Here is a 16,281-nt window from a genome sequence, read left to right on the forward strand (position 1 = left end):
TTAGAAAACTGACTGTAGACGCAAACAGCTAATACTTTTTATAGCATACCTAGTGGTAAGACTGAGAATGCAATATACACTCGTGTTGCATATGATAGTGTACAACAATAAACGAGCTCCGACTTGTGTAGTTGGAGGCATGTGTGTTTATGTACTTCGAGTATGTTTCAGGCCTATGAAATAGTAGAAATTCAAAACAGGTACTGGAAAGAGATCATAACAATCCACAAACAATGAGAGGAAGGGAGAAAGATCTCAACCCTAACATTTATTTAACTCTATTTACAGGCTTGCAGAAATATCAATCCGAGATATTGGTCATCTACAAAAAAAGACTGCTACAGAAAACTGAAAATGATTTCAGTGTCAGAAGGAACTGAATGGAATGGATTCAACAATGTTGGCAACTCAACATAGCAATAAATCACACAGCTGTAACAGAAGCTATGTACACATTTAGTATTTTATCATTCAAGAAGATATACTGCTGTTTCGTATGGCATAAATTAATCCTTTTTTAGGATTATATTACACAATTACATATGTAACATATGATACCGTAGCTTAAGAAACATGGAAGTGATGTCATGGTGATAAACAGGAAGTGATCTGCGTAGCTACACAATGTTGAATTGCATTTTCATAAGAATACAATGGAAAAATAATAATAAAAAAAAAAGCTCTGAGGTCTCAATTCAAGATTGAAATATAGAAATGTGAGGTGATGAGGAGTTACTGAAGACTCTTTGTCAATAGTTAGGTTTCATGGACAGGCTTATGGAAGGCACGCTACTAGAAACCATAGAGAGGTAAGGCGAGGCCTCTGTCGTACTATAACGGATTGTGCTTGTTTATGATTTATTCCATTTGTTTATTCACACCATTTAAGACAAATATATTCATGCATAAACGAGGGTGCTTGTCACCTCAAACACTCTACGTCTGCAATGCAGTTTTAATTTAGTGTCGAAGAATTATCACGTTTAGTTCAGTCAGTTGCGGCTCCTGTTAAGGCCATCATGTGATCTGCCAGAGGGCAGAGATATGCAGAAGATGAGTAAGATCACTTCAGTTCACTACTGACCTCAAATCAGTCCGACTGGCTACAATAACTCTATTGTTTCTCTCAGTCGAAAAAAGAAAAAGCTGTAAAGGTTAATGATTGTCAAGATTGTGTGTGGCTAGTCATTTTAAAATACTTTCAGGGGAACTGTCAAATGCATTGTAGGTAGAAGTCTCTTTTTCGATTCTTCATTAAAGTGCTTAAAGGGTGTCAAATGTACATGGGAAGGAGGTGGTTTTGTCAGAGTTTGGCACGGGGCTCACGATGAGGAACACAGCAAATCCACAGCACTCAGAAACCACACACATCTTCAGGAGGGACCAGAGAGAGGTGAGGAAAACACATGCGAGCGTAGTTTGTTCACACAGGAGAGGTACCTGATCGAGCCCAGCTATCCTGGTAAGTGTCCTCCCTCAGAAGGTTTGGTCGGTCTGAGGAGAGAGGGAGAGGCACGGGGGACTGGTGAAGCAGAGAGCTGTTAGGGCTTGTGATGTCACCTTCAGCGACATATGTCAGGTCCGTGCCGCTCTCCTCTTCCTCCAGTGCCTGTGCCCCTCCGTCGCTCCTCCAGTCTGTGATCCCGGACGAGCCCCCTTTTTGCGAGTGTGGGATTGGGGAAAGTGAGGAACTAAATGGTGCAGGATTTCGGCCTGCTTGGTTTCTGAGAGCCCTATTGGGTGGCATCAGGGCACGTCTAGGCGCTTCCACCGCTGAATCTAAGCTCTGCGATTGTCGGCTGGCACTGAGCGCGGAGCCGTTCTCACTGGATCGGGGCCGAGGCTTATGGGACACAGGAGTAGAGCTGAGGTTGTTGCAGTCTGCTTCCATGTCGAGGCGCAGAAAGTCAGGAAGGACGAGGTCAGATTTGTTCAGCAAACCCCGCTGGTCGTCAGCTCTGTTGCTCTGTGCTTTGGATATGAGCTCGAAGAATTCTGGTTGAACAACAGACACCATTAAACAATTTTATTTGTTGTAATGTAAAAGCACATTTGACATGTTAGATGGAAAACATTCTCGCAAGACATCAGCAACAAAATAACTGCGGCTGCCAGTTCAAAGTGTGCTTGTGTTAGCATTAGCTTCGTCAGCCAGTGTTGCTACAGAGACTGTTAGCATAAGATATAGGCAAGAACAACTAGCGCTTAACTAGGAGAGCAAAAGAAAGTGAAGGAAGTGAAAGGGGAGTCGTTTTTTTTACCTTCAGCTTCATCTATATTAAGTTTTTTCTGTTTGCGCTTTTCCACTTGGGCCCTGGTTTTCACAGCCGAAGCCTTTCCTGCTGCTTTGTCCTCCCCCTGGGTAGCGACAATGAGAATGGGGCACATTAAGGGTGCGTGGACGAGAAGCGCCTCTTCTACAAGGCTTTCTCTGGGGCTCAGGGCTAAAACTATAGAGGGGCCTCATGGTGCACTGGATGGGACTCGAGTCACTATCACTAAAACTAGTGTACATACTCATTCTACTTGTACAGTCAATCTCCATTAAGCACAGCACGTCACTGCAGAAAAACCACCACCAGCACAGCATGCCACCACAACACCTAACATCAATGAACATCCACGCTCTACTTCTCTCAACATATCACACAGCTATCAGTAACTATTAAGACGAGAGAATCTATACAAGGGATGAACACTTGAACCCAAGGAACTCTTGGTGGACAGAGTCTGCTATCCCCTCACAACACTGTGGTGTGTTGAAGGAAAGGAAGTGGTAAAGAGTTGCGGTTGCTGTGATCCGAGAAGTAGAGTTAGATTATCCACAGGCACAGAAATGCACAGATACACATAGCCTTTAGACCGGAGAAAAGAAAAGGGGAGCCAGCCATGCACACACTCCCCACACACAGGCCAAAAAATACAAAGAAAGAGAGAGAGAGAGAGAAGGAGATGAAAATGTACAATCGTTGAGATGGAGGTCTTACTGTGGCAGACTGGCTTCGCGTAGACAGAGGTGGGCCGTGACTTTTAGATGAGGCCAGCTTTTGTTTGTCTGTTTAGAGAGGGAGAGACTAAACTGTTCAAGTTTAAGTACGAGTAACTATGTAAAAGACAAGGCATTCATAACCCATTTTACTTTCAGAATACAAAGTGTACTAATGGGTAAACTAACATTCTGAAGCATATGAACTTCATTTAATTTTAACAATAGTGTGTAATTCGATATTACATTTAAAATCAATACATTTTAAATGTACTCAATTGCACCTTCATCATTAAACATGTGTAATCACATATATACAAATACAAGATTTAAGTATTAATGCATGTTTTAGTTTACCATAAATGCTTGTCAGTATATTCAGCATTTGAAACATATTTAAAAATCAATAGAATTAATTAAAAAATTTCGAATTAATTTAAACTATAATCCATTTTAAGGTAATTGCAGTAGGGTCGGGCGATGTCTACCAAATTGGCATCGGATAATGTCTACAGTAGGGCTGTCAAAATAGCTGAAAAACTAAATTTGAATTTCGTACTTAAATATTATCAAAATTCGAATTATATTCAAATTTAAAATGCATAATTTCAGTTAGGGTGAAGAAAAGCTTTTGGCTTCTCTCCCAAGGCAACAAGACTGCGCATAAAGCAAAATATTATTAATGCATGTTTATTGAAAGCATAAGAAAACATGACTATGGAAAAAAATACATAATATTTAAAATAATGTTGATATACAAATTATAATTAATTAAGTTGCTTAAACAACTATAAACAAAACAGCATCATGTATGCATGCATAGTTAAATATAAAGGGCGGAAAGCCAGTCACACAGAATACATTTTTTTAATTTAAAAACATGAGATGCAGTGGGATGGGGAACAAAAACACACCATAAAGTCTCGAAATATGTTACATAAATTTTACATGGCTTTCTAAATATGCGGCTCTCTTGTGCGAAACGCGAGTCCAATGGTGTCCTTCTAGAAAATGTGCGAAACATGCGTTCTGGGCGAACGGCTTGGTTTGTTTTTATGTAAACAAGATCTTCTCCACATTGATGTTCTCTGTTTTTTCTAGTGGCTTCAACTGAATAGGCTAACATATTATAATGTCACTACACATACATCGTCATCGCATCTTGTGCGCCACTGATAAAGGTGAATATTCAAAATTAAAAAATTTTTTGACAGCCCTAGTCTACAGTGAAAGTGACGGACGATGACATCGGGGGATGGGGTTAAAGGTGTGAAACAAATAACGCATTCTACGGAGCAATGACAAACATCTAATCTTGTCAAATGTGTGATAAGTACTGATGCTCCTTATAGAGTCCTTGTGATCACAAATCTCAAAAGTGAAAGTAAAGAGCGCGCAATCGAAAGCGGTTTCAATGGTGGTTCCCTGATGCCCGCAATAAATTTAAATCTCATATACTAAGCCAATGATATAATTGCGAGAAAAAGAATTTAAATATATATATATCTTTTTTTTTATCTTCCCATCTAGCAGGCCATTTATTCCCTTTAGGGTTTCTGTAGAACACTTCATTTAATTTACCGAACACAGACCTGGGATGTGGCGGATTGTGGGAGAGGGGGTGGGATGAGGAATCATGATGTAAGCTTAACATCATGATGTCAGCCATTGGCGATGGACAATGACATCGTCTATCAAATCAACCCTAAATTGCAGTTAACATGCATTTAAGTGCCTAAAACACTGCTCTTGGCCTTTATGCTATTGTTTACAGTGGGTGAAATCAAAAAATCATATTGGATGATGTGACTGATGTCTGTCCTGTGTGTGTGTGTACAACTTGCCTTTTCCTGGAACGTGGTCTACTGCTTCCAGAACAACCCTTAGTCCATCTAGATTAGATATAGGAAGCCCAAGATCCAGTGGCTCTTTCTCTCCACTCTAACCACACAAAAACAACATATCTAATTAATAACCATTTCATAAAATCACAAAATGCATATATTTTATGGTACATATTCCTCCATCTCTATATAGCAATGTGCAACAAAATCAAACCAGCTAAACAGGCAAGATGACGGAAACATACTTTATCTGAAACCTGATAAACCAACATGGTTCATTGCCCACTATCCCATTGTCATCACTTTTTTAGTAAGAATACTTATTTTTATTAAATAAGCATGTTTCACTCACTATCCTGGCCACCAGGTCACCTAAGTTCAGGCCATATTTGGCCACCACTGGCCTCAGCACTTCTGTAACTGGCTTAGTGGGTTTTGCTTTAAGCCCAACTGAACGGTTTATGGGCACCAGATCCAGTCTATGAGGGAGAGGTAAAGAAAGAGAGAGAAAGTAAGGAAAACAAGCTTTACAAAATTGAATCCTGATGACTGTTTGATAATGAATGACTTCAGTTAGGTTTAAAAATTATTGAAAAAAAAAATGAATACATAAAACATGATAGATGATCGTATGGATAGACAGAGATGAAAAATAAATAAACAGATGTGTACCGGAATAGTGTACGTTTCTCCAGCCGAACATCTCTGGAGCACAGTGTCATGCAGTCCTGGTCCAACACTAAAGGCTTTACACAAGGACAGTACATGCTATTATAGTCCATTACAGCACTACAGTATCAAATGATGCAGATGCGCACACATGTGCACACACACAACACAAACACATAAATGCAGTACTCAGCACATACTGAAACCACTCTGTAAACTTTCATGGTGGACAAGACCAAATTAAAAACAAAAATGATAGGTACCTTTATTGCTGGTTATTATTATAGTACACAGTATCTGAACTACACTATGAGGCATGTTACCTTTTCTCCTCCTACTAGGAACAAATCCACAGCAGCCACATTAATGCCGAGCTTCTCACACAAGCCTAAGAGCACCTCTCTGATGGAGACACCAGGCCTGATGGGTACTGAGCAGCATGAGCCATCTGGAAGGTTAATGTTACAGTGACGCACAGCACGCTCAGACAATGCCATGGAGTTCCGCGACGTCTCGCCCTGTCGGACAGAAGATTATAAAAGAATGAACAATGCAAATAAATTTAATAACAACATTTTTTTTTATTGAGTTATATTTAATTGGAGATACATTTCTTAGATTAAAAAATGCATAAAATAAATAATAATAATAACAATAACTTTACCCACCTCGTTTTTTCCAGAACCAGAGGTGGCAAGTTCCAAACTCGCACCAGACGACAAAGAGCCCTGTGATTCTCTCCGTCCGTTACTACCTGTAAAGCCTGTGATGAAAGACAAACACTATTTGTAGACTTCATTTGCAAAAACAGACAACTTAAAAATCATGTTTTTTCATTGTGCATTCCAATGAAACTCAATCAAACTGCAGTTGGGCTATTTTGATTAGGTTACAAAATTGCAAAGAATTACAACTAAATAACATGAGAAAACAATAAAAACATGATTAAATAATAAAAAACAAGATTTTTGAAAATTAAAAGAATATTAGTTAATGAGCATTATTAGTGCACAATCAATGTACAAAAAAAGTACAGAATCAATACTGATGTTCCTCACTCACTGTAGTCTCCAAGTTCCTTCTTCTTTGACCCTTTCCCAAAACTTCTATTTATGGACCAGGAGAAGAACGTGCTTTTCTTTTTATCGCCATGTTCATCTCTGCCTTCTTCATTCAGTGACCTTCCCGATTTACTCTTCTTGTCATCCTGGACCTTCAAAAAAATGTTCGATTATTTTCCATACTCAAAAACAAAGGCATTACACAGAGCTCCGAGGCAGAGAGAATAATAAAAAAGGAGCCGTTGATATGCAGAGTAGATTTCAGGAATTGACTGCGTTTAATTAGCTCTTTATGGAAGGCATGGTGGGATGTTAACTGAGATGACTGTCTTTCTTCTTTGAAAGCTTGTGTGATAACTATGCTAACACTATGTAAACAAGAATAGAATGCTGACATTAGCTCAACCTCACACCTCAAAAGCCACAAGATAATCGCATTTAAATACTTTTAAGTGAAAAACTATTCCCAGGTCCCAAATACCTTTAAAGGACAGTAAAAGTGAGCCGTTTTAGCCAAATGATTTGAGATCTGTAGTACAACTTCCAAATAAATTTTATAAATACCATCTACAAACATTATTACAGGTCATCGATTCATAATTCATAAATGTTCATGCATAATCACAAATACATTTACATAAAGTATTGAAGGTGTTAGTAAACCTTCCGCTGAGAGATAATTGAGGATATCGTTCTTTGAAGTGCTTCACAGATTATTTGATTTTGTGATTATATTTCAAAGGAGGTCAATGTGTCAACTGCAAATAGACCGTCATCATTCTAATGAAGGGCGTAGGACATAAAGTAAACACAATAGTGTGTGTGTTACCTTTTTAGGTGTAGAGAGGTTGGAGCGGTCAGAGCTTGTGCTGTGTTTGGACGTGGGGCTACTGGGGACCTGGTAGGGGTCAGGAAGAGGACGGCCCTCCACCTCTGCAACCATACATTCTTGATACAAGTAGGACTTTAGGAAGCGTGTGTAGCTGTCAAACTTCATCAGGTTAAAGATCTGTTGAGGGATAAAGAAGAATGGCAATGTTAAACCAGCTGCTTACAAGACTGGCATAAATCCTGTTCCAGCATAGCCGTTTTTATTATGTTTGTCAACTAGCATGGCTTTTTTAGTCTTGCTGGTAATGCAGCTTAAGCAAAACCGCTGGGGGCACCAGCATTTCACGCTGGGACCAGCATCCTCAACAAAAACATATGCTGATGACCACCAATGTGGGTCTTATCAGATGGGATAACATACACTTCCGTTCAAGTTAAAAAGAGGTCAGTCTTTTTCTTTTTTTTTTTATTCAGGAAGTGTGTATTAAATAATCTGAAGTGACAGTAAAAACATATGAAGAATTCAAATGCAAAAGCCTCTAATGGCCGTTTGAAATATTCTTCTAAAATTAGCATTTTTATCAGGCTCATGTGTGGGTTCGGTCATTTCACTTCAATGGCATTGAATAGGTTCTTTTGACTTAGAGAAAAATAATCTCAAATAAATTCTGTTTTCAACATTAATAATAAAAATAAATGTTACTTAAGAACTGATTCAGCAATATAAGAATGATTTCTGAAGGATCACGTGACAAGAGTAATGGCTACTGAAATGCAATCTTTGCATACAAAAGAAAATATTACATTTTACAATGTATTAAAATAGAAAACAGTAATAATATTTCACAATATTACTGATTCTACTATATTACTCATCAAATTAATACAGGCTAGTTCATCAGACATAGACTTACTTCAAAAATATTAACCCATCTTTCTAAGCTGTAATCTGCACCGTTTTTATGGCACCAGATTCAGTTTTTAAATGAAAGATATCCAGAAAAATGGGGTCACGGAAAAAAAGGACAGATTTTTATTCCACCACTGAAACCTAATGTTTATGAGTTTGTGATTTACAGATTCTGGATAAGGAGGTGACAGCCAGACAGGAGCCTCTAAACGTGGCAACGTGATTCTCCGTCTTAAAAGACACATTATAAGAGCACATTCTCTGCTGCTACGGTTGCCCGCAGGTTTCCTCACGGTTATCATGGGATTGGAGTCTACAGGATGTAACATTCATGATCTTTTTAAAATACTTTATTATTTCACGTCTAGCCTACAGCCCTCAAAGACAGTGCTGGGACGGTAAAGCCTTACAGACATGCAGTGGAGGGTACACAGTCATTTTAAAAATAGCAATTGTTAGCGAGTACATGGCCTTTTGGGAACAGTTTTTTGTTATATATATATATATATATATATATAAACTAATGTTCTCATTAAAAAAAAAAAACAATAACTGAAACCATTTCATTATTTTATATTCATTGTTCTAGGAAAGAAGAACCATATAAAAAGACGTGTTAAAGCATGTAAAGAGACTTTCCAACATTTCAAAATCTCTAGAATGTGCTTGATACCAACACAGCCTGCGGTGCATCTGGACAATTCCTGTCTTACCTGTATCTGTTGCTCTTTAAACATGTCTGGCCTTGGAGCGTTGAGGATGTCGTCAGCCAGTTGAGCCTGACTATCAATGTTGACGGGTGTGGTGGCCTTACTCGACAGGAAGCTGTTGTAGATCTCTCTGGCCTTCTGGGACAGCTGGGGGCCAAAGGTTATGACAAGGTCACAATCAAACGGCAAATGAAGAACGCTGGTCATTTCATCCTGTCCATGCAAAGGGTGTATTTACTACACTTAACGGACTGCTATGGACAAAATAAAGATCTAACAAACAGCCTCCAAAAATTCTCGGCATGTGTTGTGTGATCAAGTGCCCAAATAAAAAAAGAAATAATAATAATTCATGAAACTTTAACAGTTCAACTGGAAGAAATGTGCACTTTATACCTGTTTCTTGTCCGTTTCAGGAACATGACTGAAATATTCACATGCCTGCCAAAATAAAATATTCTCCTCACTGAACTCCTTCTTCAGAAACTCCTGGAGGATGAAGAGAAAAAGAGACAAATGAAACATTTTCTGATTATTCGGCAAAACAAAAACAAAAAAAGTCCTTTACACATGTTTTGTTTTTCACCTTTTAACTAGAAAACTAAACCACTCACTCACTGGCTGAACTAAATTCTCTAGGCATTCTTTGCTTTACAGAAAGCAAAATCCTTTCCAAACACTTCCTGGTGGTTTTGTTTGAGAGTTCCCCATGCATCCTCGCTGAGAAAGCCTTTACAACTCATGCAAGTTCTGATAAGGAAGTCTGAGTTCTTCACTTTTTCTATTAAACTGCATAAAGCTTGACTTGTACTCTCAGACAATATCGATCAAGGATTCTGTAACATACCGAGAAATATCGGACCCCGACGGGATCTTGTAGCAGCCGCTCGAAGCAGACGGCCCATGATGCAACGCGCCGCTCAGTGTGGCGTCTATGGCATTGCACACTAGGGAGGCTAGCATTGCTGTTCAGACTGTTATCACTGCCGCATCCTTTCAGGTCCACACTGTTCAGCTCTAAACACACACAATGAGATAACAAGGTTACTATTATTCATACAATTATTTTTTTATTAAAGTAGACCTTTATAGTAACATGAAGCTTTTTATTTATATCATTTCTCAAGTTGCATGTGACAAACTTACACAATAATCCCCCCAAACCTCAACTCTTTCAAATCACAAATGCCCAACAGGACATCCTGATGTCTGAATAAGGAGGTTGTTCTAAATTAAAACCATACTCTAAAAATAGACTGCCATTTGAGAATGAACAACAAAACTTTTGAGCTAAAGCAACAGAAGATACTCAAATTCATTGCCAAATTCAAGATGTTTGACTTCTTATCGAAATGCCTGCATCCATCTTTAACCTGATTTCTTAAACGATCTGATACTTCTTTTGCTGCTGCGGCTGTCAGATGCTCTCCGTTTAGTTTCTGGGTGATTCTGATTGGTTAGGGAGCTCTTGTAATCAAACACTATCGATGTAAGTTACAAAGCAAATCCTTCTTTAAAGGCACAGTACACCCAAAAATAAAATTAGTCAAAACATTTACTCGCCTACATTTTGTTCCAAATTCACATGCAGTTATTTTTATCTGTGAAATACAAGAGTATTCGAAAAATCTAACTGTTCATAATAAACAGGAGCTTTCAAGCTGCATAAAAGGCGAAAAAGTAAATAAAACGGTTTCATATGACTATATGCCAATTTACAATGAACTGTTGCAAGGCAAAAGCAACATACAAAAATTGACTTGTGTTCTCTGCGTGCAAGTGTGTGTGTGTGTGTGTGTTCCTCAAAGAAATTCTCAAAATCCTGCAGGCTATGCAAGACAAACAGTTTCAGCATAACTGAATCAAAAACGTACACTAAAAAGCAGCACTCAGAAAGCACCTCTGAAAGAACGTCAGCAGACTGCGGGTCACTATCAGCACAAGCTCTTACCTGGGTAAAGCTGGTACGAGCCTGTGTTATGCCACTTCACCAGGTATTTCATGCCAATAGGACGCCAGGCTCTGACATCCATCACCCCACATTACAAACACACACTGCCACGGAGCAGAGTGTGAACAGCCATCAAACCGTTTATGTAGCTAACGTACATGCTGGCCGCAATAATCCTAAGCATCTAGAAACTAACTAAACAACACATAGACAGTGATGAGACTACATGCATGCCATGCACAGAGGTAAACAGATAGAGTGGCCTGTGCACAAAGCTCTGAACAGGTAGATGATAAATTATTGAAAGTAGAAAGGGGAGAGAAACTTAGACGGTAGAGGTAACAAGAACCTGCAATATTAATGCTGGACCAGCACAGAGACCCAGAAGCACCATAACCCAAGACAAACTGAAAACAAAAACAGATGGGATGATTTAATTTTGACTGCGTTGCATAAAATGCACACCGGTCCTGTTGTAATAGGGGCAATATGGCAAAATATAGTACCCATGATGAAAATGCATGCATAAAAAAAAGTGTATGTGTGTGTATATATATACACATTCATACATACATATATACATATAGACTGATAGAAAAGTGACCCTCTAACACTTGCACTCCCGATTCAAATTTTTTTTAAACAATTTTCTGTTCTTAATTCTTTTTTTTATTTGTTATAATGTTTTTGGGGGGAGTTACACCACATTACATTTCATTACATTTCACAACATGGTCTTATGATAAAAAAGTGAAATAATTTATGATTTTATTTGATGACTTATTGACCTTGACACATAGTCATGAGGGTCTGAATAGGTCCTCTGATATAATTTCCTGTTTCATGATTTGTTTTCCTGCATGAATATTGGTCACACCATATGATTTTGATTAAACCGATTTCCCCCCCAAATATTAAAGTATGCAGTAATACAGTTTTTTTCTCTAATATCAAGATTACTTAATATTTGCTTAATCTGTTCTTAACATTTGCCATAACTAAGGTTTTCTTTTCAATAATTTTTTATTTAATTCATTTTGATATCAACAACCCACATTTTTTTTTTACTTAATGCTCCCCCAAAAAACATTTAAATGAATTTCAATACAGAAATGAAAAAACAAGTTCATCATAGTGGGAAGTTGTGGCCTAGTGGTTAGAGAGTTTGACTCCTAACCCTAGGGTTTCGTGGCCTCGGGGCCGGCAATACCACGACTTAAGTGCTCTTGAGCAAGGCACCGAACACCCAACTGATCCCCGGGTGCCGCAGCATAAATGGCTGCCCACTGCTCTAGGTGTGTGTTCATAGTGTGTGTGTTCACTGCTCTGTGTGTGTGCACTTTGGATGGGTTAAATGCAGAGCACGAATTCTGAGTATGGGTCACCATACTTGGCTGAATGTCACGTCACTTTCATAGAGGAGGTGCATTAAAGCCATTTTATGCAAGATTTTCATTTTGAATAAATCAGCAGCTCTGGCTAAAAAAAAAAAGCATTATGTCACTGATACCTAGATTAAGATGTCCTGTAAACTAACTAGTCTTACACAAAGAGAGGTCCAGACTGTAAAACTCTCACCAAGATTTCTACCAGAACACAGCTCAAGTCTAAAGCCAGCAGAATAATGAAAAAACGAAATGTTGCTGAGACTTGCACTTTGAGCTATTACTGACATTACAAGTGGTCCTTCACAGGCAGATTTATGACATCCTGTCATGCCATTAATTGATCCTGGAACAGTTTCTAGGGGATAAAACTGGCCCCGGCATCTGAACACTGATCCAGACGGGCTGATCTCAATTCAGATCCTCTCATGGTCATTGAAAGGCAACTTGACGAGGCCACAAACTATTGTGTGCTCATTCACAAACACACATTAAAAACAATACTACAGGATCGTAAAAGAAAGTTGCTAACACTCAATTTTAATAGTCCACCTTAAACATCCTACTAACAACTAGCATCTACATGTCAAATACCATTAGAGTCTAAGTGCAAGTATCTGCGTAAACTTGATTTTTAAGGCTTTTTACTGACTATAACTGTGCAAGTACGTCAAATGATTCAACTAACACTAACCCTAACCTAACAGTCTACTAATACTGTAATAAGAGTTAGCTGACATGAGGCTGCAAATGATTGATTGATAGTTGACATGTAGCTGCAAATGAACGATAGTTGGTTGACATGTTAGTTATAGATACTTGTTGAGTAGATATACTTATTGACAGTAGAATGTCCAAAGTGGACTAAATAAATAAAGTCTAAGTTCCTCAGTTTTGCATGCATACCTTTTTCCCTCCGTGCCTTTTGTTATGCATATAGCTGAAAGATCTATGGCTCCAACTGGCAACGTTAAGCAAACATTCACAGAAACCCTGGCACATTCACACATGCTAATTGAGGCATTGAGGGGGGAAAATGTTAGGGCTTGTCCACACCTAGTAAAGTTGGATTTGAAATACAGAGAATTAGGCCAAAACAGTAACTTTCTCTGGCCTGATGAATCAGACAACATATTAGTTTCTGTACAATCACTGTTGCTGTTCCGTGTGAATAGTTTTGTATAAAGAGAGGAAGTTGGGCTGAATGTTTAAAGAGGCATGTAATGAAACACCAGAATTAGTTTTGTCACATCATAACGTTAAGTAAATTTGTGATTTCAGAGGAAAACTGATCACAAATAATGTTGCAACTGACCTCAAAAAGAACCAAATTAGATTGATTACTCCCACAAAATGAGCCAGAGACTTTAAAATGCTAGTTTATATTCTACCAAAACTGCTGTATAAGAGCTGGATTTGGGGGGATGGATGGCAGAGGGAACAAAAAGCCAATCTTATCAAGAGATCAGGCAATTAAAAGACAGCCAAAATGATGTTTGCTTTCTCCTTAAATTAGCTTACAGCTCTATCCATTTCAGATCTACATATATAAACTACATTAACATTGAAAACACAGCACAGAAAACAACACAGAGCCTGATACAAGATATCAGAAATGAGACTGGAGTGAAAATTGAGTAGAATAGGAAACACAATTAGGTGAAAGTAATGTATACAAGGAATGTAGAAGTAATTAGATCCCAAAGACATGGAGTACAATAGAAGTAAAAATTAAGAATGAAACTGTGATAGGAAAAACATCTGAGTGGAACAGAAATATGACAGACATTCGAACGAGGTTCAGATGTGATTTGAGGGTTTAATATCAAAACTGATTAATTACTCACCACCATCGGAGACAGCCGCAGACTGCAAGAAAAGACAGAGAGACATGTGTGAGTGACTCTCTTCACCGACGCAATCACACACTGAAGTCTGCAGCATAGCAGGGTACTCTGGTGGCATGATACACACACCAGCTCTTCCTGTTTTACTGGTACAGTCTTTCACACACACACCTCCTCTCTCACTCACAGATAATGTGATCCATCAGGTACATTCCAACAATCTTGATGATACGGACCCCACCCACTGTGACACATTAGCCCCACCCAGTTTTTGATTTGCCTGAGCAAGTCATTCAGCTGTTTAGTAAGAGATTAAGAAAGAGACTGAAACCTTTTAATCCCAAATGACAAATACTGAGTCATAGAAATTGTAAAAATAAAAAAAATATTTAAGACATCTTGACTGCATAAATTTTTTATTTCAGTTTCATCTGTGATTTATTCAGAACGATGACCCATTTATAGTAGAGTCGAATGATGCGTGCCAGTCATTACAGTGGCATTCAGGTGAGTGGATGTGTAAAGTGTTTGCATGGGATGTGTGCCAAATGAGTGATTTCCTTTAAATGTGGGCTCAAAGGTCGGTAAGTGATGAAATTCCCAGGGTGTGAGCTTACATAGCGTAGTTTTTCTACAAAAATCTCTTTTAAGAATGAGAACAAATACAACAGCTTTAGTACACACCACCGTCCAAACGTTTTGGGTCAAGAAATTACTATTTTGTATTCAGAAAGCATGCATTATATTTAACTAAAAGTAACACTAACGACATTTAGAATGTTTTAAAAATGAGAAACTCTTCAAAATCAACCTCAAACTTTTGTATGCTAGCCTATATATATTTTAATAAATAATTATTAATATAGAAAAAATATACTGCAGCCCATGTATAGAACTCTCTTTGAGGGAATCAATTTAAGAATAATAATTTAAAAAGCATTAAAATTCATCAGTGAATGTTTTTTCACATTTTCTATAAAAATTGTGAAATAAAATCGGCAGGATTATGATTAATTTATGTGAAAAATGCTAAGAGGACTGTTAACGATAGCTGAAAACAAAACTGACCATTAATATTCCAAATTGACCATTTATTCAAAGTACAATATTGATTTAAAACACTGGGCCTTAACAAATAAAAACACAATTGGGCCACACATTGAGTCACACATTGTTTACTTGCACAAAAATGACCTTAGCCTTCTCCGAATGAAATGCTCTATTCTTGCAACAAGGATTTTGATTCAGTACAGGCCTAAAAAAGGTTATAACGAGCAATTAAAAGACAGTGAAAGGGGGAGACAGATCATTCACAATCCAGAAACAGTCATGGGGAAAAGAAATAAAAAACAGCCACGTCTGGCGGCTGGCACCAGCATGGATAAACAGAAAGACGGATGGAGTTTCCATTGAACAGTCTATACAAACAAACATGATGGAATTACAGCAATTTCTTTCCCAACATGACCTTGTATTCAAGCCCTAACTGACCCTGATGTTATTCAATACTGCATTTGGAAAACTGAACAAATTCCCAGAGAATGTGGAGAATATGGAGCATTCTGTAAAATGATCATTTTGGCTTTGAGTCTATCCTTCGTCAACATGTTTGAGATGACATCAGCCTATAACTACTTCATTTATTTTTTTTCCTCTTTAAAAAAGTATTATAGCTAGGACCAGTGGAGGTATTTCTCATTTTGTTATACATTCCTTCAACTTGAAAATATCTCAATGATGCTTCTGGTTCCATCCTCTCTAAATAGGGGAAACACCACTGACAAATTCAGTGTGACCTCGAATGAAATGAGAAAGAAAAAGAATAAAGAAATGAACTCAACAGTCAGTTTCACACAGAATTGAAACATTTCATTTCAAGCCACAGCAACTATAGAAAAAGCAACATTGGGAAAGAGCTACTTCTATTCTAACCTTGTAAGACCATGTACTAATTCATCATCTGGAAACACAATATGAAACCAAAAAGTAGGCTTTAAGTCTATCCCTAGGAAGACTGTGACGGCAGATGAAGACAGAGTGATGCTGAACGTCCAAGATATTGCTCATTCTTTAAAACCCTTCTGAAT

At 38.0% G+C, this 16,281-nt stretch overlaps 1 protein-coding gene across 6 annotated transcripts in view; it reads right to left on the bottom strand.

Moving 5' to 3' along the window:
* Positions 1–247: 247 nt before the first annotated feature.
* The window catches only part of rgs12b (regulator of G protein signaling 12b), a 44,731-nt gene continuing 28,697 nt past the window's right edge, over positions 248–16,281 (bottom strand). For 3 of the 6 annotated variants that reach the window (XM_052546121.1, XM_052546122.1, XM_052546123.1), the window contains 14 exons: positions 14,195–14,216; positions 9,859–10,028; positions 9,408–9,500; positions 9,015–9,158; positions 7,390–7,569; positions 6,562–6,712; positions 6,168–6,262; positions 5,823–6,017; positions 5,503–5,576; positions 5,183–5,309; positions 4,831–4,927; positions 2,988–3,055; positions 2,262–2,358; positions 248–1,995 (listed from right to left, as the gene is read on the bottom strand). In XM_052546121.1, coding sequence (XP_052402081.1) covers positions 1,424–1,995; positions 2,262–2,358; positions 2,988–3,055; positions 4,831–4,927; positions 5,183–5,309; positions 5,503–5,576; positions 5,823–6,017; positions 6,168–6,262; positions 6,562–6,712; positions 7,390–7,569; positions 9,015–9,158; positions 9,408–9,500; positions 9,859–10,028; positions 14,195–14,216 — 2,085 coding nt within the window. In that variant the 3' untranslated portion in view covers positions 248–1,423. The remainder of the gene's footprint in view (positions 1,996–2,261; positions 2,359–2,987; positions 3,056–4,830; positions 4,928–5,182; positions 5,310–5,502; positions 5,577–5,822; positions 6,018–6,167; positions 6,263–6,561; positions 6,713–7,389; positions 7,570–9,014; positions 9,159–9,407; positions 9,501–9,858; positions 10,029–14,194; positions 14,217–16,281) is intronic. The other 3 variants (XM_052546125.1, XM_052546124.1, XM_052546126.1) reach the window with 1 other exon arrangement.

This window comes from Carassius gibelio, chromosome B1 (genome assembly GCF_023724105.1).
Source record: "Carassius gibelio isolate Cgi1373 ecotype wild population from Czech Republic chromosome B1, carGib1.2-hapl.c, whole genome shotgun sequence".
NCBI classification, from domain to species: domain Eukaryota; kingdom Metazoa; phylum Chordata; class Actinopteri; order Cypriniformes; family Cyprinidae; genus Carassius; species Carassius gibelio.